This window comes from Zeugodacus cucurbitae, chromosome Y (assembly GCF_028554725.1).
Source record: "Zeugodacus cucurbitae isolate PBARC_wt_2022May chromosome Y, idZeuCucr1.2, whole genome shotgun sequence".
NCBI classification, from domain to species: domain Eukaryota; kingdom Metazoa; phylum Arthropoda; class Insecta; order Diptera; family Tephritidae; genus Zeugodacus; species Zeugodacus cucurbitae.
This window is the reverse complement of record NC_071673.1, coordinates 9,555,444-9,582,439: the sequence shown is the minus strand read 5'-3', so window position 1 is coordinate 9,582,439 and position 26,996 is coordinate 9,555,444. Positions and strand designations below refer to the sequence as shown.

At 38.5% G+C, this 26,996-nt stretch overlaps 2 protein-coding genes across 5 annotated transcripts; one reads left to right on the top strand and one right to left on the bottom strand.

Annotated features, from left to right (window-relative positions):
* Positions 1 to 2,056: 2,056 nt before the first annotated feature.
* LOC128923535 (ATP-dependent DNA helicase pif1-like) lies at positions 2,057 to 8,221 on the bottom strand. The gene is made up of 2 exons (XM_054235803.1): positions 6,557 to 8,221; positions 2,057 to 6,424 (listed from the first exon to the last, which is right to left on the bottom strand). Exon 2 carries the CDS (start codon positions 4,593 to 4,595, stop codon positions 2,565 to 2,567), a length of 2,031 nt encoding a protein of 676 aa, XP_054091778.1. The 5' UTR covers positions 4,596 to 6,424; positions 6,557 to 8,221; the 3' UTR covers positions 2,057 to 2,564.
* Positions 8,222 to 14,580: 6,359 nt separating this feature from the next.
* On the top strand, positions 14,581 to 18,971 carry LOC128923514 (uncharacterized). Of its 4 annotated transcripts, none has more exons than XM_054235774.1 (5): positions 14,732 to 14,920; positions 15,000 to 15,096; positions 15,161 to 15,215; positions 15,357 to 15,634; positions 15,750 to 18,971. In XM_054235774.1, the coding sequence occupies exon 5, from the start codon at positions 16,995 to 16,997 to the stop codon at positions 18,369 to 18,371; it is 1,377 nt and encodes a 458-aa protein (XP_054091749.1). In that variant the 5' UTR covers positions 14,732 to 14,920; positions 15,000 to 15,096; positions 15,161 to 15,215; positions 15,357 to 15,634; positions 15,750 to 16,994; the 3' UTR covers positions 18,372 to 18,971. The 4 variants fall into 4 exon arrangements, with proteins under 4 accessions (XP_054091751.1, XP_054091749.1, XP_054091752.1 ...); XM_054235777.1 differs by having other exon boundaries at positions 15,357 to 16,427; positions 16,967 to 18,971; XM_054235775.1 differs by having other exon boundaries at positions 15,357 to 18,971.
* Positions 18,972 to 26,996: the final 8,025 nt, after the last annotated feature.

Here is a 26,996-nt window from a genome sequence, read left to right as displayed (position 1 = left end):
GCTATCTGGTGATTTCCGACAGACGTTGCCGGTCATACCTCGCTCTACTTTCGCCGATGAGATTAACGCATGTTTAAAAAAATCATTTTTATGGAGAAATGTTAAAACACTTCGATTGACTATAAACATGCGCGTACATTTACTTAATGATCCATTAGCACATATATTTTCGGAACAATTGCTAGATATTGGGAACGGTACAATAGAACGGCAACCAAACACGCAATGCATTAAACTGCCAGATAATTTCTGCACTGTTGTTCACACAAAAATTGAATCGATCTGATGTCTTTTAAATCAATCGATACTGTTGTCGATGAAAATGAAAGTGTAAATTTTCCAACTGAATTTTTAAACTCTCAAGATATACCCGGAATGCCACCACATATTCTTCGGTTGAAGATTGGTTCAATTATTATCCTTCTGCGTAATTTGAATCCCCCTCGGTTATGTAACGGTACACGTTTGGTCATCAAAAAGTTAACAGGGAATATTCTTGAAGCAACCATTTTGACTGGAAAGTTTAAAGGAGAAGTGGTCCTGTTGCTCCGTATTCCAATGATACCGTCAGAATCTACGATACCATTAAGAAGACTACAGTTTCCTATTCGTTTAGCTTTTGCCATATCCATTAATAAGTCTCAAGGCCAAACAATGTCCATTTGTGGGTTAGATTTGGATAATCCATGTTTTTCCCATGGGCAATTATATGTTGCATGCTCACGTGTGGGAAAACCATCAAATCTATTTGTGTTAGCTCGAGACAGGTTAACCAAAAATATTGTGCACCAATTAGTGCTAAGTTAAATTAAAATGTTTATAATTCAAAAAAATAAATACTACTATTAAAAATTAAGAATTATCTTTCCTAAGATTATAAAATTAAATGTTACATGTTATCAACTAATAATTTTGTAATTAACTTATTTGTTAAAACAAATTTTATGAAAATTTGTGCTTATTATCAACTCTACGAAAATTTTCATCAATAATTTTAAAAATTTTGACCTCAAGTTCAAATCTCAATCCCGTGGATTTTTATACCACATATGTATATACTAAGGTTTCCGTCTTTATTCATAAATAATAATTTCACTGTAGTGAATAGTTTACTACAACATAGCAAATCTAAAAGTGAGGAAATGTTCATTCTGAGAATTCGATTGATTCAAACCGATTTATCGTTTAAGTTCAAAATTTTACAGTTTCATATGTACATACATAGGTATGTATGTGTCATGTTAGCGTGTTGGAGAGCCATCTTCTTTATTTGTTTACACGCTACGCAACAAAACAAAGAACGAACTTCGCCAAAAATATTTATATTGATCAGAGACGTTATTCCCTGAATATATTAACATTCCATACAAATAAATGGCCTTAAACAGAGTTCAAAAAGCGTTTTAACTATTTCAAATAAAAATTGGGCGGGGCGAAGTTCGCCGGGTCAGCTAGTCTGAATATATAAAAATCACGTGTCACGTTGTTTGTTTTCGATGGACTCCTAAACTACTGAACCGATTTTAATGAAATTTTTAACACTGTGTGCAGGTTGGTCCAACTTGAAAGATAGGATAGTTTATAACTCTCCTTATAGTCGCATTATTTATTTATTGCAAATTATTTCTTTATTATTAGCAAAGAGCTATCCACCAGTTGGTGGCGCTAAGTGCGCTATGTTACAGTAGATGGCGCTATATTTCTTTCTAAATTTTCATGGATTTAGGCTGTCATAACAAAAGCTGCCACTTGCTAAAAACATTAAATGAAAATGCGTTGTTTGAAGTTTATATTATACGAATCTATGACTTCCAATATTCTAAATTTAAGAAAAAATCACATACAATCCGTGAAATAAATAAAGTTATGTACATATGTATGGTCAGACAAATAAGCAATGCTGCCACTCTTTTCCAGTAAATCTTCCTCGAATTTGGGAGATTTCAGAGGAATTTAGGAAATCGCAGAGTTGATTTCTGCATGTATTTCCTAAATGCAAAAAAAAATTTCATTTATTTGCATTTAGGTATAGAATTTTGTATGGCTAATGCCCGGTTTCACAGTACATACTTAAGTTGTGCCTAAATAAAAACTTTGCTAAGTATTGTTGCAAACTGAGTAGTCGTTTGCGTTTCACAGTCAATGCTTAATTTCTATAAAATTTTATTATGATATATGGCATCGTTATGGGCATTTAGGTATAGAATTTTGTATGGCTAATGCCCGGTTTCACAGTCCATACTTAAGTTGTGTCTAAATAAAATCTTAGCTAAGTATTGTTGCAAACTGAGTAGTCGTTTGCGTTTCACAGTCAATGCTTAATTTCTATAAAATTTTATTATGATATATGGCAACGTTATGGGCAACATATGTTTTACAAATATCATTCATAAAAATATGTTTGAAATATTTAAATTACTAGCTGACCCGGCGAACTTTGTTCCGCCTTAATGGCAATAAATAAGCAGTTTTTTTTTATTTTATTCGAAAAAATACAAAATAAAATTAAATAACTACATTAATCATTCATTATTATTTCTGTATTTTAGTACATAGGTTGCTCTTCACTTAAGCACCTTGTGATACACGACATTTTTTGTTTTATTATCAGGCGCAAAAACAAACAACGCAGATGGTCTTCCGACCCGTGAACATGCCACGTATAATTGACCATGGGAAAAACATGAATGTTCTAGATTTAAACCACAAACTTTTAAGGATTGGCCTTGTGATTTGTTGATTGTCACGGCAAATGCAAGAAGTATCGGAAATTGAAGTCTTTTAAATTCAAACGGCATATCGGTTGGGATCATCGGGATCCTCGGAATGAGAACTTCCTCACCTTTGAATTTTCCTATCATTATCGTAGCGTAAATTACATTGTTCATCAATTTACTAACCACCAAACGCGTACCGTTGCACAGTTTTGGTTGGTTTATGTTTCGAAGCATGATTACTACGGAGCCAACGTTTAGGCGTAAATTGTGCGGTGGTAAGCCAGGCACGTCCAAAGAGTTTAAAAATTCAATTGGATAGTTGGTGGCTTCATCTTCATTTGTGACGCAGTCAATAGATTTGAATGAATGCATTGTTCCAATGATCTTATTTTGAATTATGTAGTTCAGGTCATCTACATCTTTATTCTTAGCCGCTAAAATTGCTCGCTCACTCAACCATTCATTATTTTTGTAGTTAGAAATAATATTTGGAAATACATTGTTGATAAGTTCGTCTTTTGATGAGACAAAATTACAGAAATTATTTGGAAATGATATTAATCCGCTCGATTCATCGACAGGTACTTGACCATTACCGATAGTCAGCAATTGCTCCGAGAAATCTTCAGCAGATGTATCATTAAGCAATGTAACTCTCATGTTTGTTGTCAGCTGCAGTTTCTTCACATAGCGCCATAGATTTGACGATTTGAGGCAAGCGTTTATTTCGTCGGCAGCCGTAGATCTTGGAATTACTGGCAGTATTTGGCGGAAATCGCCAGACAGTAAAATCATTGCTCCTCCAAAACATCTCGAGTCATTGCGTAAATCTTTTAATGTTCGGTTAAGTGCTTCTAATGCACGTTTATGCGCCATTGTGCATTCGTCCCAGATGATGATTTTCGATGTCGCTAAAACTTTGGCCATTGCTGAGTGTTTTGCCATATTACACATTGGTTCTTCAATAGTTTGAAGATTTAACGGTAATTTGAATGCTGAATGAGCCGTACGGCATCCTTCTAACAATGTGGCTGCTATTCCAGAAGAAGCAACTGCAACCGCTATGTTGGATCTCGCCCGAACAGTTGCTAAAACTAATGACATAAGGAATGTCTTGCCAGTTCCACCAGGGGCATCTAGGAAATATAAACCACCATTTTCATCAGCGATTGCCTTCATTAAAGTATCATAAACTTTCTTTTGTTGGTAATTCAACAGGGGTACATTCCTTTGAACTACTAAATCTAATTCCTGGTGATCATATTCACGTTCCCGTTCCAATTCTCGATTAAATGCGTCATTCATTTCACGATTTGGCGCTGGCATTCCTAACCTGATTAATAAATTACCGCACATGAGGTAACACATATCTTCGATCAAGAGTAAAGCACGATTATGTATCTCCTCATTCATCTCAATATCGTGATTTCTGGAACTGACACGACTTTGATGTAACATATCTTCTGACATACTATCCTTGTATTTGTGCCACAGGTTACATGGGTTTGATGGAAAACATGTCGAAATTATGATAGCGAATAATGTGCGTATCTGACTTGGAGATGCAGAGATAATGGCTTCAGCGATTGTCGTATCCCAATGGGTATCGTTTTCTAATAAGTTCAATTCTTCACATGCAGCACGATATGTTGGGAATATTACACCATTAACAGTTCGTAGTGTCTCAAATGAAGTTGGTCCACGCACATTTACCAGCAACAACCGCAAATAGAAACATTCATCATTCTTTGGATGAACTGTATACATACGACCAAGAGCATCAGTAGAACGCACATCTGGATACCCAGAAACCGCATCACCTTGCTTCCGTCTTTGAAAATTCTTGGATGAAGCATTCCAAGTATAATAACGTGGCATCTCCGAGTAAATCAAAGTTCGTGCAAACTGATCGCTTTGGCAGATTGCAAAAAAAACTGGTCAATGTAGTTGCTGGAGGTGTTTCAGCACGTTGCGTAGCATTCGAAGCCGTGAAATATACTCGTTGACCATTCTCTAGATGCACCGCCAAATGTATAACAGTAGGATGACGTTCGTGAATGGGAAATGCGAATATACGCCAAATCGCTTCATTACAGTTCACATAACGACCAACTTGATAGCGTGAAATTTCATCGTTGGTATTCGAGGATTGCAATCCAAAAACCGCCATATCACTGCCTTTCGTTCAATGTGTCTTGAACGTTTTAGAAATAAGTGGCGAATATGGAACAATCCAACTGTTGTCGACAACGAAATCCATTCTTTTCACTTTCGTTGTGACAGTTCGACCGTTGTCATCTGGTGATCGACGCCGATACAGCGGATACCCATCGTTGCCAGTGACAGTCTCCGCCGTTAATTTCCGTGGATATCGTTTAGAGCACTTTCCATCGACCATGCAAGGTGATTGGGGGTTGATGGCACCACACGGTCCATGAATCATATTAGTAGTAACAACATCATGTAGGTCTGGATCGACTTCATGATCAGGAATCTCGGCACATATGATATCATCTATTTGGTCAGGCTGAATTCTTTCCACTAACCAAATAAGAATGTGTGCGTGCGGCCGGCCTCGCTTTTGCCATTCGATTGAATACATCCAGCATCGAGTATCTCCAAAGACGCGTTGTTTAACAATAAAGTTCATCAGGGACCGAATTTTTTGCCTGAATATACGTGCTGTGATGTCGTGTCTATCATTTGATGTTTGTCCGGGAAGCAGCAATTGAGTAATTTCTATCAATTTTGGATTACAGGTAAAAGTAATAAAGAGATCTGGCCGGCCGTAATGACGAACATATGTCATTGCATCTTGTGCATATTCATGCATATGACGTGGGCTACCAATGTACGTCGCCGGCAGAATAGTTAATCGACCAATATTAGCTGCATTTCCTTCAGTACTAACTGCACCACGTAAATGGATGTACTCCTCAGAACGCAGTTTGGCTTGGTTCAACCTAATAAATGTTAAACGTTCCGTTTCTATTTTTACATACATGTCAACGCAATACTGCTGAAACAATCGACGAAATCGCAGCAAATAGTTGTCAGCATTTTGACGAATCATCAAACGATATGCATAATAATTCATTGAGCTAACTTTCTTTGTAGTTTCTTCACCTGAAATTAAAAATTTGATAATTAACCATTTCAAAGGCAAATAATACAGACATTAACCATTATTAAGATACTGATACTTTACCATTCAATGGATTTATCATTTTAATATTAAAATAATATCCATCTTCTCCTTGCCAAAACATCAGTGGGTATTGCAATGCGTCATATGATCGATGAGTTTCCGATATTTGTTGCAGTTGCCCAGTATCGCGACGTGTAAGCACAATATCGCGTTTTTCCAATTGTTCACCAACAATCAGGATGGCAACTTCGTCTACTGTTGGAGCATTAAATGTGCGTTCGTGTGTTCCAGATGGTCGTTTATCTGCTTTGATGACAACTTTATAGTCATCATTTGGCATGCGCTCTAAAGCACTCTTAAACAACCTGACCAACGCATGATGTTCATGAAGCAGACACTGCAAGTCTTGAAGAATTGCTCGCTTCATTCCTGCATTGATCCCTAGGCGTCGATCAAGTTGTTCTTCCATGTTGCCCATGAAATATATTTGTAAAAATTTATTTTGTGTATCGTCGAAAGGTAGTAATGTTCCAATTCGATGGTGAATCTGTCCTTGTATCTACAAAATAAAAACCAGACAGTATTAACTGGGTTATAAACACTTTTTCTGTAGGAGAGTAGTATAATACATACCAATAGATAAACTAAGTTATTCTTTAACTACATTCTATGTAAGTACAAAAATAAATACCTTAAATGTCGGATTAAAACCTCCTTCTTCGATAATGTCTGCCCCAAATGACGTCATTTGGAAACAACTATTGTATTTTCGAGTATTTGCAAGAAAGTAGCGTGATTCTTGTGTTTCGCCGCAAAGCAATGAATACAATGGCTCATGTGGCGGAGTCAACACTGGCAATTTCACTTTACCATTAACGCAGCATAATCCAGGCGTTTCTCCGGAAAACTTTAATGCACCACAATACTCGCAAACAACGTCCATTTGCCCAATGCAAACGCTAGGATGCAAGCTGTAATCATTGTTGCAATCGTATCGAAACGCAGCTCGATTCAAATCAGCTAAATATCTTGTTCTGCGTCGCAAATTATCTATTTGTTGACTTCTGTTGTTCGCTCGACGATTCTGCATTGCCAACCGAGCTGTTTCACGGGCTGCTTCACTTTGCTCTCGTGATTGAGAAGCACGAAGTCGAGCCATACTATTGCGGCGCTGTTCACGTGCAATTTCTTGTTCTTCTTCAGTCCTTTCATTTGCAGTATTTTGTATTCTTCTTGCATTACGGCTTTGTCGGGAAAGATTCGATCGTCTTGGTCGCGGCATTATTAATTAAACTTCACTTCACTTCAATCCACTTGTTAATTATTTATTTAATAGAAATAGTTTTAATATTGATTTCTTACAAATATCAAATTGCCATCCATACGTCATTACATAGCTGTCATTTTACGTCAATTACATAGCTGTCATTTGCGTTTTGTTATTCCAAGTCTGATTCTTTTTTGTTATACCACGTTTTATAGTGACTAACGTCTCATGTCAAGTCACAGAGGAACGCTGTCGAACGGGATAAAAAGTATCATATGTCCGTATCCTGGACATATATCAAAAATTGATGAAAACAACAAAAGAACCCCAAATTTCATCACTAGCGAGTCGGAGCACCTATGGGTACTGAAGGAAAAGTATAAGCTGTTATTGAAAGATGTCGCTGAAAATTCAAAGCAAATTCAAAACAAAATTCAGCTGTTATTTAAGCATTGCTTAAGCCTCTCATTTTCAGTGCTTAAGCATAACCTAAGTATGAACTGTAAAACACTATTTTCCTGTTTTATCTTAAGCACAACATAAGTATGGAGTACATTTGGAGTTAAATTTAGAGCAATATGTGCTATTGCAGCAGATGGCGCTACATCAGAATACATTTATTGACACTTATTTGTGATACTAACGTCTGACGTTGTAAGGTAATTAAATAAGTGCGCTGTATTAGGCTAGATGGCGCTATAGAAGCAGATGCTGTTGTATTAAAAGTCCAAACGTTTCTTTTAGCTAAAATTTATTAAATATAAAGTCTTTATTCATAAATAATAATTTCACTGTAGTGAATAGTTTACTACAACAAAGCAAATCTAAAAGTGAGGAAATGTTCATTCTAAGAATTCGAATGATTCAAACCGATTTATCGTTTAAGTTCAAAATTTTACAGTTTCATATGTACATACATAGGTATGTATGTGTCATGTTAGCGTGTTGGAGAGCCATCTTCTTTATTTGTTTACACACTACACAACAAAACAAAGAACGAACTTCGCCAAAAATATTTAAATTGATCAGAGACGTTATTCCCTGAATATATTAACATTCCATACAAATAAATGGCCTTGAACAGAGTTCAAAAAGCGTTTTAACTATTTCAAATAAAAATTGGGCGGGGCGAAGTTCGCCGGGTCAGCTAGTATATATATATATATATATATATACTAGCTGATATATATATATATATATATATATATATATATATATATATATATATATATTATATCATCATAAAATGTATAATAACTGTATATAAAATATCATAATATCCAGCTAAGACCAAATATCTTCCATGTTTAGCATAATCTGACTCAGATAGACTATTACCATCATCAAAATCTAGCCCATCTTCACTCTCCCAGAGCACTTGTCATATTTGTCATATTTCATCTTTTTAGAAAGTCCTCGCAGAGGGTTCATCTTCTATTTCTGATACAGATTCTGTCCATTTTTCAGGTACTGGGCGGCAGTTAACAACAGGAATATAAAATATAAATTCTAGCAATTTCACAATTATACTATATTGGATAAAGATTAATATTATTATGTTAATACAACTCTAACAAATAATTTCGACCAAATTAGTTATCACAAAAACGGTACTCACGGACTTTCTTTTAGATCATTAAAAGAGAAATAATTCTTTCATACATAACTTTTGTGTATCTTGAACCGCTTTCGCAGCGCAAGGAACAGAAACCCTCAAAGATAAATAATTTCCCCGTTTTTTACACATTTACCTTTTGGTCGCAGCTATATAGCCTATAGCATTCCTCGATAAATGGACTATCCAACACAAAAAGAATTATTCAATTTGAACCAGTAGTTCCGGAGATTAGCGCGTTCAAACAAACAAACTCTTCAGCTTTATAATATTAGTATCGATAAATAAATAAACATTAATTAAATAATTTTAAAATTAAAACCATTTTGGTTTGAAATTTTAAGAAAATTTAAATATAGGAATAAAAAAATGCAACCCTGCATCAGCTGACGATTAGGGATATTAGAGCAGTTCAGCTATATTTTTATGTGTATAATTTATATGACGCTGCTGAAAGAGCGCAACTGAGACGTATGATCACATGTATACGTACGTGTGGGCGGAAAGTGGTAAAAAAATACACCACCAGCTATGCTAGCCTATGGAAAACTCACCACTTTTTTGACGTGTTTAGAGGGTTTCAAAAGCTTCGGTTTAACCAGTTTTTGCGGCACTTCTGGCTGGCAGGGTGTATATTCATTTATACGTGTGTGTATATATGTGTGTATTTTCATAAAAATATTCAATTTTCAATACATGTTCGGTTCTGTGTATGAATAAAGTTTGTCAGTACGTGTACACTTTTTCTGTAGTTGGCTTTGTATATTTTTACATTACTGCAAGTGTTTGAATATATGTATGATTGTATGTCTATTTTCTCATTTGTAGTTTTGTGTGTGCGTATCATAGCTGGCTTTTGAAAATTTTTACATTGCGGCAGGTGTTTGTTTATGTACGTGTAGTTGAGTGTATTTTTGGGAATTTGAATTTGTTTTTGTGAAGAGAAAATTTGTTTGAGCAAGTGTTTTTTTGTGTGACGTAATTTGTTTTTCGTTTTTTTTTTTTGAACACAGGTGTTTTTGAGCACAGGTGTTTTCGAGCATAGGTGTTTTCGAGCACAGGTGTTTTTGAGCGCAGGTGTTTTTGAGCACAGGTGTTTTCGAGCACAGTAGTTTTTGTGTGTAGGCGTGTGTTAGGTAATGCCTTTTGGGGCTTACGTGGTTTACCCACATTGTTAGCGTGGGTGCTGACTCTCATAGAGTCTCAGTGTTTTCTGTGTTTGTTGTTTTTCTGTTTTTTGGTTTTTCTACCAGTGAGTGTTGTGTTGAGTGTCTGGTACTGAGTTGCCACTTGTTTCCGGGGGGATTGGGCAGGTTTTGCTCAAAGGGTACCGGTGTCTGTCCGAGTGTTGAAGGTGCTGATTTTTGTTTAGACTGCGTTCGTAGCTGTTAACCTTAGACCTACAGTGCGATATGGTTCAGCTCCACATCGGTTGGCTTGGAGCCGTTCGGGGACTTTGTTCTGTCCGGCGGTTTATTGGGTGACCAGTTCCGTGTCTTGAGAGCAGCTGTTCCAAGTCTTATCTGGTTGAGTGGCTTCTGGGCCAGTGTTTTGCCGGCGGATCAGCCTGCCTGGTGAAAGGCCGGAAGTAGAAATGCTTCCCTCACGGAGGAGAAGGGCTAAACACCCTGCTGGGAATGAGGAGAAAGAGCTTGCGTTAGCAGTGGAGACCTCGTGGTGATGAGGGTACTGGACCTTCGGTTGGGTCTCCGCCGCATAGGAAGGTAAGGATAGGTTCGCCATCGTTGGTGATGTTAGGGGATATGAGTAGTTGCGGTGATATGGGTGACACCACTGAAGAAGTGGTTGTCCACCCTGTTGTTAGCAAGCGTGGAGGTGTAGCAAGGACTAAGGGGAAGAACCTTGTGAAGGGAACTTCTGCTAAGGAGTGTCCTGTTAGCGCTGTTAAGGAGGGTGGGAAAGAGGATATTTTTGTTGGGGGAGGTGCTGTCAGCTATGTTGCTGCTATGAAGGCGGTAACAGCTGAGCTCAGTGGAGTTGTTTTTGGTGACAAAAACTTTGAGGTTACGACTGCGAAGGGGCTGATGGAGCTTGCCTCGAGGTATGAGGCACTCCTGATGACGGTAGTAACCGAGAATGCTCATTTTCGCGGTCAGGTTGACGCTCTCAGGGGGGGTTGTGGGGGATCTATTCCCCAAACGAAGAGGTCGGTAGTGGGTTTGGCTCCGGCTGAGTTGGCTCCGGCTGAGTCTAAGGAGGTGATTAAGAAGGTCGTGAAGGAGGTGGGAACTTCCCTCGGAGTGCGAGTACACGAGGTGAAGCCGATTAAGGGTGGTGGGGTGGTTATTCGCACCCCCTCTGTTTTAGAGAGGGAAAAGGTGGCGAATCCGGAAGTAGGGTCCGCGGGTTGTGGTTCAGGGGGTTCACACCGAAATCTCCCATGATGACTTCATGGAGGAGCTCTTTCGGTTGAACCTTGAGGGAGGGCTGATGTCCTCCCTGAGGCACGAAAGTCAGATGTGCGGATGGTCAGTCGGCCCTGGAAGGTGGCCGCTGATGGTAGCACCAACGTTGTCATTGAGGGGTCGGACAAATTAATGTCCGCCCTGTTGGAGGCGGGAAGGTGCTACATAAAGTGGTTCTCCTTCAGGGTTCGACCGGATAGCCCAGTTGCTGGCTGCTTCCGGTGTATGGGTTTTGACCATAGAGTGGCTGAGTGTAGGGCCAAATCAGATGTTTGTAGGCGGTGCGGTCAAGAAGGACATGGAGCTGCCGGTTGTGGCAATGCACCCCATTGTCGCAACTGTGCATTTAAGGGTAGGCCAGCTGGGCATCTTATGATGTCAGCTATCTGCCCGATATACTGCGGCGTTGTTGAGCGCGCCCTTGCCAGACACTGATGGGAGGGATTTTTCAGCTTAATTGTCAGGGGTCGTATGCCGTTATGTGTGAGTTGGGGGGTTGTATGATTGAGGGGGGTGTGGCATTACCTTACTCCAGGAGCCTTACGCCACCAATGGTGTGGTTCGGGGTCTTCCTGGAGGTTTAAGGGTCTTTACGGACCCTGGGGTTAATGCTGATTGTAGAATTTCAGAGTGTTCAGACGTGTTTTCGTGTCTGTGCGTTTTCTGTGTCTTGAATTTTTTGCGAATTGGTTTTTTTTTTGTATGGGAGCCCTCAGCATTGGATGTAAGTACATTCATCAGAGTATTTGTGTATTAGTTTGTGATTCGTGGTAGTTTTTTTAGCGTTTTTACATACATATTTACGCATTTGCCCTGCCAGCCAGGCCTAACCACTTTCCCCTCATGTTTCTTTAATTACTAACACCAACGCACACGTTTGGGTTGTTTTGTTTTTTAACCCTAATGCGATGAAAAAATAATTCCTCTAAAATGCTTAGAAATATGTTTCTCAAAAGTCGAATTAATCATACTAGGGTTAATACATTTCGAATTTCCCAAACAGAACAAAACTAGTTATCTCATTTCTTGTTCTTAATAAATGAGTGTGAAAGAGAAAACGTAATTGTCATTGGTGCCAAAAAATATCCCATAAAGGGAAATAAAAAATTATTGAAAAACGCGCGTCATTTGCGTTCATAAAACATAAAGGTAAGTCGAATGATTTTATTGTTATTTTGATTTATATTTATTTAATTATTTTATTAACATTGTAGAGTACATTAGCATCCAGCAATAGTCAGCGGCAACATTTCAACATCAACATATATTTCAAGAGCAGCAAACCAAAAAATTTAGTATTTAATTTATTATGTGTATTGTATTAGTGCCTGTTTCGGTTTTGTGTGACTGCGCAGTGCTAATATTGTATAAAAAGAAATGTGTTTCATGCGGCCTGCGCAGTGCAAAAATTAAAGGAATATATAAGCGGTTTTGTGTGCCTGCGCAGTGCAAAAACAATATTAAAAGAAATCTAGTGTAAAGAAATATATTTTTGCTGTATACTTTTTTATTAATTTCGTAATTTCTTTTTTCAGATTGCGTCGTGATTTTATCATATTCACCAAATTACAATTATAAAAACTATAATTATTATTATAATATGTTAACTATTTTTATTTAATTAATATATTCTTCATCTATTATCAACCTTCTCTTTTTCAGATATTATAAGATTTTTTATTTAATTAACCTTTTATCATATAATTATTTTTTATTTTCAGATATTATTATTATTTTTCTTTAATTAATTAATTTTCAGGTATTAATAATATTTTTCCCTAATATTTTTTTCAGATATTAATAATCTGTTTCTTTTATTTACCTATTTTCAGATATCTTATTTTATTTTACTTTTTATAAATACTATTTTGTACTTTAAGTATATTGAAATTAAATGTAAATATATATGAATAAATAAATAAACATTAATTAAATAATTTTAAAATTAAAAAAATTTTGGTTTGAAATTTTAAGAAAATTTAAATATAGGAATAAAAAAATGCAACCCTGCATCAGCTGACGATTAGGGATATTAGAGCAGTTCAGCTATATTTTTATGTGTATAATTTATATGACGCTGCTGAATGAGCGCAACTGAGACGTATGATCACATGTATACGTACGTGTGGGGGGAAAGTGGTAAAAAATACACCACCAGCTATGCTAGCCTATGGAAAACTCACCACTTTTTTGACGTGTTTAGAGGGTTTCAAAAGTTTCGGTTTAACCAGTTTTTGCGGCACTTCTGGCTGGCAGGGTGAATATTCATTTATACGTGTGTGTATATATGTGTGTATTTTCATAAAAATATGCAATTTTCAATACATGTTCGGTTGTGTGTATGAATAAAGTTTGTCAGTACGTGTATACTTTTTCTGTAGTTGGCTTTGTATATTTTTACATTACTGCAAGTGTTTGAATATATGTATGATTGTATGTATATTTTCTCATTTGTAGTTTTGTGTGTGCGTATCATAGCTGGCTTTTGAAAATTTTTACATTGCGGTAGGTGTTTGTTTATGTACGTATAGTTGAGTGTATTTTTAGAAATTTGAATTTGTTTTTGTGAAGAGAAAATTTGTTTGAGCAAGTGTTTTTTTGTGTGACGTAATTTGTTTTTCGTTTGTTTTTTTTTTTTAGCACAGGTGTTTTCGAGCATAGGTGTTTTCGAGCATAGGTGTTTTTGAGCGCAGGTGTTTTTGAGCACCGGTGTTTTCGAGCACAGTAGTTTTTGTGTGTAGGCGTGTGTTAGGTAGTGTTTTTGGGGCTTACGTGGTTTACCCACATTGTTAGCGTGGGTGCTGACTCTCATAGAGTCTCAGTGTTTTCTGTGTTTGTTGTTTTTCTGTTTTTTGGTGTTTTCGTTTCTGTGCGTTTTCTGTGTCTTGAATTTTGTGTGAATTGGTGTTTTTTGTATGGGAGCCCTCAGCATTGGATGTAAGTACATTCATCAGAGTATTTGTGTATTAGTTTGTGATTTGTGGTAGCTTTTTTAGCGTTTTTACATACATATTTACGCATTTTCCCTGCCAGCCAGGCCTAACCACTTTCCCCTCATGTTTCTTTAATTACTAACATCAACGCACACGTTTGGCTTGTTTTGTTTTTTAACCCTAATGCGATGAAAAAATAATTCCTCTAAAATGCTTAGAAATATGTTTCTCAAAAGTCGAATTAATCATACTAGGGTTAATACATTTCGAATTTCCCAAACAGAACAAAACTAGTTATCTCATTTCTTGTTCTTATTAAATGAGTGTGAAAGAGAAAACGTAATTGTCATTGGTGCCAAAAAATATCCCATAAAGGGAAATGAAAAATTATTGAAAAACGCGCGTCATTTGCGTTCATAAAACATAAAGGTAAGTCGAATGATTTTATTGTTATTTTGATTTATATTTATTTAATTATTTTATTAACATTGTAGAGTACATTAGCATCCAGCAATAGTCAGCGGCAACATTTCAACATCAACATATATTTCAAGAGCAGCAAACCAAAAAATTGTAAGTTTTAGTATTTAATTTATTATGTGTATTGTATTAGTGCCTGTTTCGGTTTTGTGTGCCTGCGTAGTGCTAATCTATATATATAAAAAGAAGTTACATTTCCTTGGTAATCTTATAACTCAAGAACCGCCGAATCGATTGACACAAAAATTTTAGAGTTCGTTCCTACCTATATGGAGGTGGTTTGTGTGAAGTTTGTTTGGAATCGGTGCAGCCTTTCCTGAGCTTGACATTTTTTGTGAGTAAATACACTGTACCAAAATCAAGTATTTTCAATACGATTTATCAATTTTACATCGTACTCTTTTTGCGAACAGAATATTAATTTGCTGTCATTGGAATTCAGTTGACAGTTTTCTTATGTGCTTTGAGTTCTTTTATATCTTGCTCTCATTTTGAACAAACATACTTTTGGTGAGTGTTAACCATGTGTTTCTTTTTTAATTGTATTTTAATTGCTTCATTTTTATATATATAGTTCAATTGCCAAGCGTTACTTAATTTTCACAATTTTAATTTGATCTCATTTTCCGGTGAGTGTTTTCTTTATTTGTACAATTGAGGTTATGTCCAGTGTGAGTGAATGTGAATTCATATTTCCACGCACACACATTGAAGTTTGAATTAAATGAATTAGAAATAATTTTCAATGTATTGCTTTTACATTCAATTAGTCATACACTCTACTGAAAGAATGCCACGTTCAAGACGACCAAACATTGGCAGACGTTCACGTCAATCAAATGCTACAGCGTTAAATCGAAGATCACAAAGTGAAGAAGATTGTGTTCGACGAAATGAAATGGAAACACAACGACACAGACAGAGAACTCACTTGGATAATTCGAAAAAGCATTTCCTTTTAAATATTCAAAAATACAATTCATGCTTTCAAATGACATCTTTTGGAGCTACAAATATTATAAAAGATGGAATTATGCCGACGTTTAAGGTGATTTCTTCGTGTGGAATTAGCAATATCATTTTTAATTTAATGTGTCCCTGTGTTCGATGTTTTTAGAAATTAAGATCCGTTATCATCTATATATATTTCTCGACCGTTACAGATTCAAGGTCAAATATACCATAGAGCTGGATCTTTGCTACAATTACCACATGGTGATCATACATTTTTGCAAATATATTTCATTGATGGTGAGAATCGTGAACTAAATAAGCGCTGTGCAATTTCGACGAATACGAGAAGATCAATCATGAATGAATTGCAAACATTTTTTCATCAACACAATGAATTGGTCAAATATACCATAGAGCTGGGTCTTTGCTACCATTACCAGATGGTGATCATACATTTTTGCAAATATATTTCATTGATGGTGAGAATCGTGAATTAAATAAGCGCTATGCAATTTCGACGAATACGAGAAGATCAATCATGAATGAATTGCAAACATTTTTTCATCAACACAATGAATTGGTGAAATTGTTTAAAGTGGCACTCGAACGGATGCCCTCCGATGGCCACAAAATCATAATAAAAGCCGATAAAACACCAATTGGGGAGCACACCAGACGATTCAATCCACCGACGATTGATGAAGTAGCCATTGTTGTAGTTGGCGAACAGTTTCAGTCACGAGATATTGTTTTGTATCGTAGAAATGAGAATTTACAACGTATTTCAGAACTCCATCGCTGTTATGATGCATTGCAATACCCCATTTTGTTTTGGAGAGGGGACGATGGCTATCACATCAACATACCAATGATAAATCCAACAACTGGTACATATACATTTTATTTTGTTTAACACGTTCGCGTTCATTTGAATTTAGCGGGTGGCTGCCAGATAATCACTTAATTTTTCTATACAAAATTGAAGAGCATGAATTCCCGCTTTTTTTCTACAGGTTAATTTTTTTAAACAGTCTGAACAAATTAGGGAATTCTCGCCATTACCACATGAATTTCCTATGCACTTTTGTCGGGATTTCCCGCATTTTGTTTTATTGAAACTTCCCCTCAACAAAGCACAAATGACTGGCACGTTAATTTTGAATGGGGATTCCCCAAATTAAATTTGTTTGAATTGCGGTTGGCCTGTCAGGGATGGTAGTTCACGACTTTACCAACACTAAAAATGTGCAGTGATAAGAAGTGAACCATTTTTGACGGTAGAAAAGTCCTATTCAAATAGCGCGGGAATTCCCGCAATTGTTTTATTGAAGGAAACATGAATGACGGGAATTCCCGCAATTTACGCGAATGTGCTAAATATGATTTATAAATCATTTTCATTCGCTAATTAATTTTTGCAATACAGGTCAAGAATCAACAAAAAAGTCAGTGCGATGAATTTTTATTCGCACCGATTGATGATTCGCCCTCAAGAAACAAATTTTATTTTGCGATGCAATCAACTTTCGCATCAATATATCGTCGATATGTACGCCAAAATTGAAAGTGAGCGATTAAATTTCATCCGATACAATCAAGCCCGATTAAGATCAGAGGAATACATACATTTGCGTGACGCAATAATCAATGATGTAAATGTGAATGATATCGGCCGTTTAACAATTTTACCATCGTCATATGTTGGTAGCCCACGTCATATGCATGAATATACGCAAGATGCGATGACATATGTACGAAATTATGGACGACTGGATCTATTCATAACAATTACGTGCAACCCGAAGTGGGTCGATGTGTCTGATTGTTTACTTGATGGTCAGGTGCCAAAAGATCGGCATGACATAACTGCCCATGTATTCCAACAAAAATTGAAAAAATTAATGGATCTGATTGTAAACCTCCGTGTATTTGGAGAAGTGCGGAGCTTTATGTATACCATAGAGTGGCAAAAAAGAGACTTACCTCACGCACATATTTTGATTTGGTGCGTAAACAAAATAACCCCTAATATGATTGATACCGTCATATCGGCCGAAATTCCAGATCAAACCATCGACCAAGGATTATTCGAAGTTGTCACGAAAAAAATGATTCACGGTCCCTGTGGTGATATTAATCGAAATTCACTTTGTATGATTGATGGTATATGTTCGAAACGTTTTCCAAAGCAATTGATTGCTGAAACAATTACAGGAGATGATGGATATCCACAGTATCGTCGACGATCAACTGAAGACAACGGTAAATCAACTGTAATTAAAATTAAAAATCAAGATGTTGAAATCGATAACCGGTGTATAGTTCCGTACTCACCGATGCTGTCAAAAATGTTCAACGCTCACATCAATGTAGAATATTGCAATTCGGTAAAATCAATCAAATATATTTGCAAGTATGTGAATAAGGGCAGCTATATGGCTGTTTTTGGAGTGGCTCCTGAGAATAATCATGACGAAATTTTGCAGTACCAAATGGGGCGCTATATTAGTACGAATGAAGCTGTATGGCGTATTTTATTGTTTCCAATTCATGACAGACATCCGGTTGTTGTACATTTGGCAGTTCATCTTGAAAACGGCCAACGTGTTTACTACACTGCTGCGAATGCCGAACAAAGAGTAGTAAAACAACAAAAAAATTTCAACGTCGTATTTTTCGAACAGAACAGATTAAATTTTGATTCATCTGACCAAATAACTCGTTGCCAATCATTTATAGTCCAATTTTTACGCTCTCTTGCAAATTTCATTCGCGCCTTTTGGTCCTTTTTGGACAATGCAGGTTTATTTTTTTTAACGGCTGAAATATAGCCAATGTTGTGGAGCGCTCGTCGTGCTGTCCATTTACTAACGTGCTTATTTTTGGCAACTAAAGTATTTTTCGGTGTAATGGTCTTCTTCTTCCTCATTTCTGCCATCATAAGACGTGCATCCGCGCCGGTCAACAGTTTGCGGCGGCCTCTGGTTTGCTCCTTGGGAGCAATATGTCGTCATTTTTGAACGCGAATGACCACAGATTGACTAATATTTAACTCCTTGACTATTTCCCCAGGTGAAGCACCATTATTTGTTAAGGAAACTACATTATTCTCCACATCACGCGATAACTTTTTCATTTTTTTTTAATACAGAATATTATAGCGGTACACTTGATATAACACTTTATTTATTACTAATCACACGTTTTTACTCATAAATTTGCATTACTGGTCGAAGACGATAGCAAACAATTCAAAACTAATGGTATAAACTGGTTTTATGCTGACTACATACAAAAGTGCAAAATTGAGTACATGCGAGTTATTTTTGTTATGGTTTTTTTTCTCTCTGAATTTGTTGCTTTATGTTTTAAATTTTTTTTTGTATTATTTAGAATGGAACAACGAATACACGAAAAAAAATTTGGTTTTATTTTCTTTGTTATTACTTATTTTATCGTTCAAAAAAGTAAAGAAATGAATTATGTACTCATTTGTGCACGCCACTGTACATGGACCTCAATCATTCCAACATTTACGAACTGTTAATGGTCAATTGTGCGCAACATACCGTGAAGCATGTCAATACTTGCATTTGCTGGAAGATGATACGCATTGGGATGCTACGCTTCGTGATGCATCAATTGTTTCTCCACCAATTCAAATTCGTATGTTTCATGTCATTTGTTTCGTATCATTTCGTATGTTTCGTATCATTTGCGATCATAATATCAACATGTTTTCCATCAAATCCAGGGGAATTGTGGAATAAATACAAAGATTTCATGGCTGAAGACATTTTGATTCGACTTCGACATCGTTCCAATGATCCTGCATTGCTGCTGACATTGGAAATGTATAATGAAGCCTTGGTAATGATCGAAGATTTGTGCCTTACGATTGCAAATAAGGCATTAGGGCAATTAGGATTGACTCCACCAAATCGTCCAATGCATGATTTATTTGAACGAGAATTGCAACGCGAACTGCAATTCGATCGTAATGAATTGCGTGCGTTCGTACAAACGTATACTCCACAATTAAATGATCAACAAAAATATGTATATGACACAGTGATTCAAGCTGTCAATGACAACACTGGTGGAATATTGTTATCTTTTGATTTTCGTCAAACGTTGCATGTTATTCCGAGATCAACACCAGCTGATGAAATTAATGCATGTTTGAAAAGTTTATTTTTGTGGGCACACGTACAAATGCTTTCGTTGACGACCAATATGCGTGTGCGTCTTCAAAATGATTCTTCAGCACGTGAGTTTTCAAAGCAATTGCTGAAGATTGGCGATGGAAAAATGGCAAGTGATCAAAATGGGTTTATCACGTTACCGAATAATTTTTCAATAATTGTATCATCAAAAGAATAACTCATTGATCGCGTTTTTCCAAATATTGCTCAAAATTATAAGAACCATGATTGGTTACGAGAACATGCAATTTTAGCACCAAAAAATGTCAATGTCAATGAAATCAATTTCCACATCCAGGAAAAATTGCCAGGTAATTCGGAAACGTATAAATCCATTGATACTGCTATGAATGATGAAGACGCAGTCAATTATCCGGTTGAATTTTTAAATTCTTTGGAACCACCAGGCATGCCACCGCATAATTTGAATTTGAAAGTTGGTTCATCGATTATACTTCTTCGAAATCTTAATGCACCGAAACTTTGTAATGGGACGAGACTTTCAGTGAAGAAATTGATGCCAAATTTAATTCAAGCTACAATTCTCACTGGCAAAGCAAAAGGTGAAATTGTACTAATACCGCGCATCCCATTAATACCAACGTCTTCAATTTCCTGTTCGGCTATCTTTTGCTATGACCGTCAACAAAGCCCAAGGACAAACGCTCCAGGTGTGTGGAGTTAATATAAGAGGAAGCTTGCTTTTCTCACGGTCAACTGTACGTTGCATGTTCAAGAGTTGGAGCCACGAAAAATTTGTTTATTTATGCACCACATAATAAAACAAAAAATGTTGTGTATACAAGTGTATTAAATTGGACATTGCTTTTCTTCTTCATTATTGTGTTAAGAAATTAAATCTTTTAAGCAATAAATTTTTTGCGTAGAGAAGCGCGCCGGGTAACGCTAGTATTGTATAAAAAGAAATGTGTTTCATGCGGCCTGCGCAGTGCAAAAATTTAAGGATTATATAAGCGGTTTTGTGTGCCTGCGCAGTGCAAAAACAATATTAAAAAAAATCTAGTGTAAAGAAATATATTTTTGCCGTATACTTTTTTATTAATTTCGTAATTTTTTTTTCAGATTGCGTCGCGATTTTATCATATTTACCAAATTACAATTATAAAAACTATAATTATTATTATAATATGTTAACTATTTTTATTTAATTAATATATTTTTCATCTATTATCAACCTTATCTTTTTCAGATATTATAAGAATTTTTATTTAATTAACCTTTTATCATATAATTATTTTTTATTTTCAGATATTATTATTATTTTTCTTTCAGGTATTATTCTTTATTTTACTTTTATCATATTTTATTTTACTTTTTATAAATACAATTTTGTACTTTAAGTATATTGAAATTAAATGTAAATATATATGAATAAATAAATAAACATTAATTAAATAATTTTAAAATTAAAAAATTTTGGTTTGAAATTTTAAGAAAATTTAAATATAGGAATAAAAAAATGCAACCCTGCATCAGCTGACGATTAGGGATATTAGAGCAGTTCAGCTATATTTTTGTGTATATAAATTATATGACACAGCATAATGAGCGCAACAGAGACGTAAAATCACATGTATTCGTACGTGTGAGGGGAATAGTGGTTAAAAACTCACAAGCAGCTATACTGGGCTTTGGCAAACTCACCACATTTTTTACCACTTTTGTAGGTTTAAAAAACTTCGGTTTAACCAGCTTTTTCACCACCTTTGGCTGGCAGGGGTGTATATTCATTTATACGTGTGTGTATATATGTGTGTATTTTCATAAAAATATTCAATTTTCAATACATGTTCGGTTGTGTGTATGAATAAAGTTTGTCAGTACGTGTATACTTTTTCTGTAGTTGGCTTTGTATATTTTTACATTACTGCAAGTGTTTGAATATATGTATGATTGTATGTCTATTTTCTCATTTGTAGTTTTGTGTGTGCGTATCATAGCTGGCTTTTGAAAATTTTTACATTGCGGCAGGTGTTTGTTTATGTACGTGTAGTTGAGTGTATTTTTGGAAATTTGAATTTGTTTTTGTGAAGAGAAAATTTGTTTGAGCAAGTATTTTTTTGTGTGACGTAATTTGTTTTTCGTTTGTCTTTTTTTGAGCACAGGTGTTTTCGAGCGTAGGTGTTTTCGAGCACAGGTGTTTTTGAGCGCAGGTGTTTTTGAGCACCGGTGTTTTTGAGCACCGGTGTTTTCGAGCACAGTAGTTTTTGTGTGTAGGCGCGTGTTAGGTAGTGCCTTTTGGGGCTTACGTGGTTAACCCACATTGTTAGCGTGGGTGCTTACTCTCATAGAGTCTCAGTGTTTTCTGTGTTTGTTGTTTTTCTGTTTTTTGGTTTTTCTACTAGTGAGTGTTGTGTTGAGTGTCTGGTACTGAGTTGCCACTTGTTTCCGGGGGGATTGGGCAGGTTTTGCTCGAATGGTACCGGTGTCTGTCCGAGTGTTGAAGGTGCTGATTTTTGTTTAGACTGCGTTCGTAGCTGTTAACCTTAGACCTATAGTGCGATTTGGTTTAGCTCCACATCGGTTGGCTTGGAGCCGTTACGGGGACTTTGTTCTGTCCGGCGGTTTATTGGGTGACCAGTTCCAGACCATTGGCTGGAGTTGTGGGTTGTGCCCTTGCGATATCGCAATAATCGACTGCTTAGGTGGTAGCAGCTACTGGGCGATTCTACTTTTATAGTTAGTTCCTTCAGTGCGTTCAGTCACACGTGTCTTGAGAGCAGCTGTTCCAAGTCTTGTCTGGTTGAGTGGCTTCTGTGCCAGTGTTTTGCCGGCGGATCAGCCTGTCTGGTGAAAGGCCGGAAGTAGAAATGCTTCCCTCACGGAGGAGAAGGGCTAAACCCCCTGCTGGGAATGAGGAGAAAGAGCTTGCGTTTGCAGTGGAGACCTCGTCGGCTGATGAGGGTACTGGATCTTCAGTTGGGTCCCCGCCGCGTAGGAAGGTAAGGATAGGTTCGCCATCGTTGGTGATGTTAGGGGATATGAGTAGTTGCGGTGATATGGGTGACACCACTGAAGAAGTGGTTGTCCACCCTGTTGTTAGCAAGCGTGGAGGAGTAGCGAGGACTAAGGGGAAGAAGCGTGTGAAGGGAACTTCTGCTAAGGAGTGTCCTATTAGCGCTGTTAAGAAGGGTGAGAAAGAGGATATTTTTGTTGGGGGTGGTGCTGTCAGCTATGTTGCTGCTATGAAGGCGGTTACAGCTGAGCTCAGTGGAGTTGTTTTTGGTGACAAAAACTTTGAGGTTATGACTGCGAAGGGGCTGATGGAGCTTGCCTCGAAGTATGAGGCACTCCTAATGACGGTAGTAACCGAGAATGCCCATCTTCGCGGTCAGGTTGACGCTCTCAGGGGGGGTTGTGGGGGATCTATTCCCCAACCGAAGAGGTCGGTTGTGGGTTTGGCTCCGGCTGAGTCTAAGGAGGTGATTAAGAAGGTCGTGAAGGAGGTGGGACCTTCCCTCGGAGTGCGAGTACACGAGGTGAAGCCGATTAAGGGTGGTGGGGTGGTTATTCGCACCCCCTCTGTTTTAGAGAGGGAAAAGGTGGCGAATCCGGAAGTAGGGTCCGCGGGTTTTAGTTCAGGGGGTTCACATCGAAATCTCCCATGATGACTTCATGGAGGAGCTCTTTCGGTTGAACCTTCAGGACATCAGCCCTGAGGCACGAAAGTCAGATGTGCGGATGGTCAGTCGGCCCTGGAAGGTGGCCGCTGATGGTAGCACCAACGTTGTCCTTGAGGGGTCGGACAAATTAATGTCCGCCCTCTTGGAGGCGGGAAGGTGCTACATAAAGTGGTTCTCCTTCAGGGCTGCTGGCTGCTTCCGGTGTATGGGTTTTGACCATAAAGTGGCTGAGTGTAGGGCCAAATCAGATGTTTGTAGGCGGTGTGGTCAAGAAGGGCATGGAGCTGCCGGTTGTGGCAATGCACCCCATTGTCGCAACTGTGCATTTAGGGTAGGCCAGCTGGGCATCTTATGATGTCAGCTATCTGCCCGATATACTGCGGCGTTGTTGAGCGCGCCCTTGCCAGACACTAATGGGAGGGATTTTTCAGCTTAATTGTCAGGGGTCGTATGCCGTTATGTGTGAGTTGGGGGGTTGTATGATTGAGGGGGGGTGTGGCATTGCCTTACTCCAGGAGCCTTACGCCACCAATGGTGTGGTTCGGGGTCTTCCTGGAGGTTTAGGGTCTTTACGGACCTTGGGGTTAATGCTGCAATAGTTGTGAATGATTCCGGCTACGATTGTGTAGTGTTGGATTCGTCACAACAGGGGGTGTGTGTGTCTATAGAGGGGGAGTTCGGTAGAATGATTGTCGCTAGTTTGTATTGCAAATTTAGCGAGCCCCTAGAGCCCTACCTGGGCTATATGAATAAGTTACTACTTCTGGCGAGTGGTAGCCCATTAGTCCTAGGGTTGGATGCGAATGCCCCGTCCTCGATGTGGTTTAGTAAGGTATCCAGACATTCGTCTGGATATCAAAGCCACTTTCGAGGCGAGGTAATAAATGAATGGGTGTTGGCTAAGGGCCTTCACATTCTGAATGAGCCGAGTGAGTGGTATACGTTTGATGTCCCTAGGGGTGTAAGCGATATTGACGTGACGCTTATGAGTGAGGCAGCATGTAGAGTGTTTGATTTTAAGTGGGAGGTTAGAGGAGGGTGGGGTCTGAGTGATCATAATTTGATCCAAATTGTGGTTGCTCCTCGTTCCCCTCCTTTGGTGTGTGTGAGTCCGTTGCGGCGATGGCGTACCTCTGGTATTGACTGGAACCGATATGGAGAGAGTGTAAGGAAGCGGTGTTAGAAATACCGTGTTTGTTTGATGATCTGGAGGTGGAAGAGCAAATTGCTCGGCTGTGTGAGTTGGTGTGGGGTGTGAATGACAGATTGTGCAGGAAGTGTGGAAGTTTTAGGGTTAGAAAAATTAAGTGGTAGACGCATTAGTCGGCGGTTCAATTCTGATAGGCTGTCCCAGATTAGGTATGATTTTAGTTGTGCGATGAGTGAATATAAACATATGATTGTGAAAATTTAAGAAGAAGAGTGGAGGAGTTTTGTGAATGACAATAGGGATGACCCCTGGGGTCAGGTCTATAAGATCTGCAGGGGTCGTAAGAGGGAGGATATCACCTCTCTTCGTGTTGGTGACACTGTGTTATCAACGTGGAGAGAGTGTGCTGGGGTTCTGTTAGGAGCGTTCTTTCCCAGGGCTGAGGTTCAGGCACCCCATGCACATGAGGTACCTGTTCCTCCATTAGATGATGGGGAGCTGGGATATGCCTTTGGCTTGGTCAGGTCTAAACGGTCTCCAGGTTTTGATGGTCTGAACGGAGAGATGTGCAAATGCTTGTGGAAGTTCATTCCGGAATACTTGGAGGTCATTTATGATAAGTGCATTTGTGAGGGATATTTTCCACGTGAGTGGAAAAGTGTCAGGGTTGTTCCTCTCCTGAAGTCTCCTGATAAGATCAGGAGTGATCCTCGTTCTTTGTTCTGGAGGAACGGCTTCAGGAGCTAACGCGGGATTTGAGGTCGAATAGGCAGTATCGGTTCAGGAAAGGACGCAGTGTAGAAGATGCCAGGATGTATGTTCAGAATGCTGTGAGGGAGAATACCAACAAATATGTCCTTGGCATATTGTGGTCCATACATTTGAAACCTCATGATGGACTCATTGCTTGGGCAGCTCGAACCACTCTGTAGGTGTTGTGCGTATGCGGATGACCTACTTTTTTTGGTCGAAGGTCGTTCGAGGTCTGAGATTGAAAGGGTAGGAGGGCAATTGTTGGAGATTGCTCATAATTGGGGTGTGGGTGTGGGGGTTGACATATCGATGGATAAAACGGTGACAATGCTCTTAAAGGGTAGACTGTCACCGGGGCGTCCACCGGTTGTCCGTGTGAATGGGGTCAGCATCAGGTATGTGACGCAAGTCAAATATCTGGGGTTGACCATGAGTGAAAGAATGTGTTTTACTCCACACTTAGTGAATGTGAAGCGGCGGCTGCAGGCGATTGTTGGTAGTGTCAGGCGCGTTTTACGGAGTGATTGGGGTCTCGGGCGTCGTGCTGTTCGCTCCATATATCGCGGTTTATTTGTGGCCTGTGCCACTTATGGATCTGCTATATGGTGGAAGTTGGCTACGATGGCTTCGGGTCATCGAAAACTTCTTTCCATACAGCGTTGCATGATGCTTGCCTGTTTGCCTGTATGTAGCACCGTTTCTACGGATGCGTTGCAGGTTTTATTGGGTGTGCCCCCTCTTGATCTGATTGTTTTACAGCGTGCTGTTTCTTTCAGGTTGCTGCGGAATGAATGAATTTCTGACGATGATGTGGAGAGGTTGGGATATCTAGGAAGCAAGAGGCTTCTAGATGACAGCGTTAGAAGTAGGTGGCAAGACCGTTGGGATAATAGTCCTAACGGTCGTGTGACTTATGAGTACATTCGGGATGTTGGGTTTGTTGGGGAAAACCCAGATTTCAGATTCTGTCTGAGTCTGGGTTTCCTATTTACGGGGCATGGACCTTTGAGTGCTTTTTTGCTTCAGAGGCACCTCTCTGATGGAATGGAATGTATGTGTGGGGCGCGTGTTGAGGATTGGGTGCATGTTATTGCTGAATGCCCGATGTACTCGGACATTAGGGACCATGGGGGTATGGGGAATAGTTGGACTGATGGACGGTTAGATGTCAGTGGTGTGATCTCCACTAGTTGGGATGCCGAACGGTTAGAGTTATTTGGTGTGTTTGCGCGTGAGGTGTTTAAGCGGCGAATTAGCTGGAAACCAAGAATTGTTTCTTTGTGTGAATGGCGTGTGTATTGTGTGTGTGTTGGATGGAAGAATGGGGTCCAACCCCTGGTCACCAGTCCAGAGCAGTATGGAAGCTCAACTGGTAGTAGCTTTTTGGCTACGAGGTCTGACCGGAGACTTAATTCTGGTACCACGGGGAGTAGGAGCCCTTGGAGTTCGCTCCAACCTACTCGTGCGGACTGGCCCCTCGGGGAGCATCGTTGTGGTTATGGTTTAATACCCGAATGCGGGGAGAGTGATCTTTGTCACTCAAGGTGGAGTTGCATTGCAACCGGGTGCCGGACCCAAAGTACGGCAGAGGTTTTAGATAGGCCTCGAACCTCACCAAGGTGGTTAGTGTGTTCATTCCACACTGCCAATTGGTACCGAATAATGCTTTGCATATTCGGGGCGCTGATCATCGCATTGATTTGT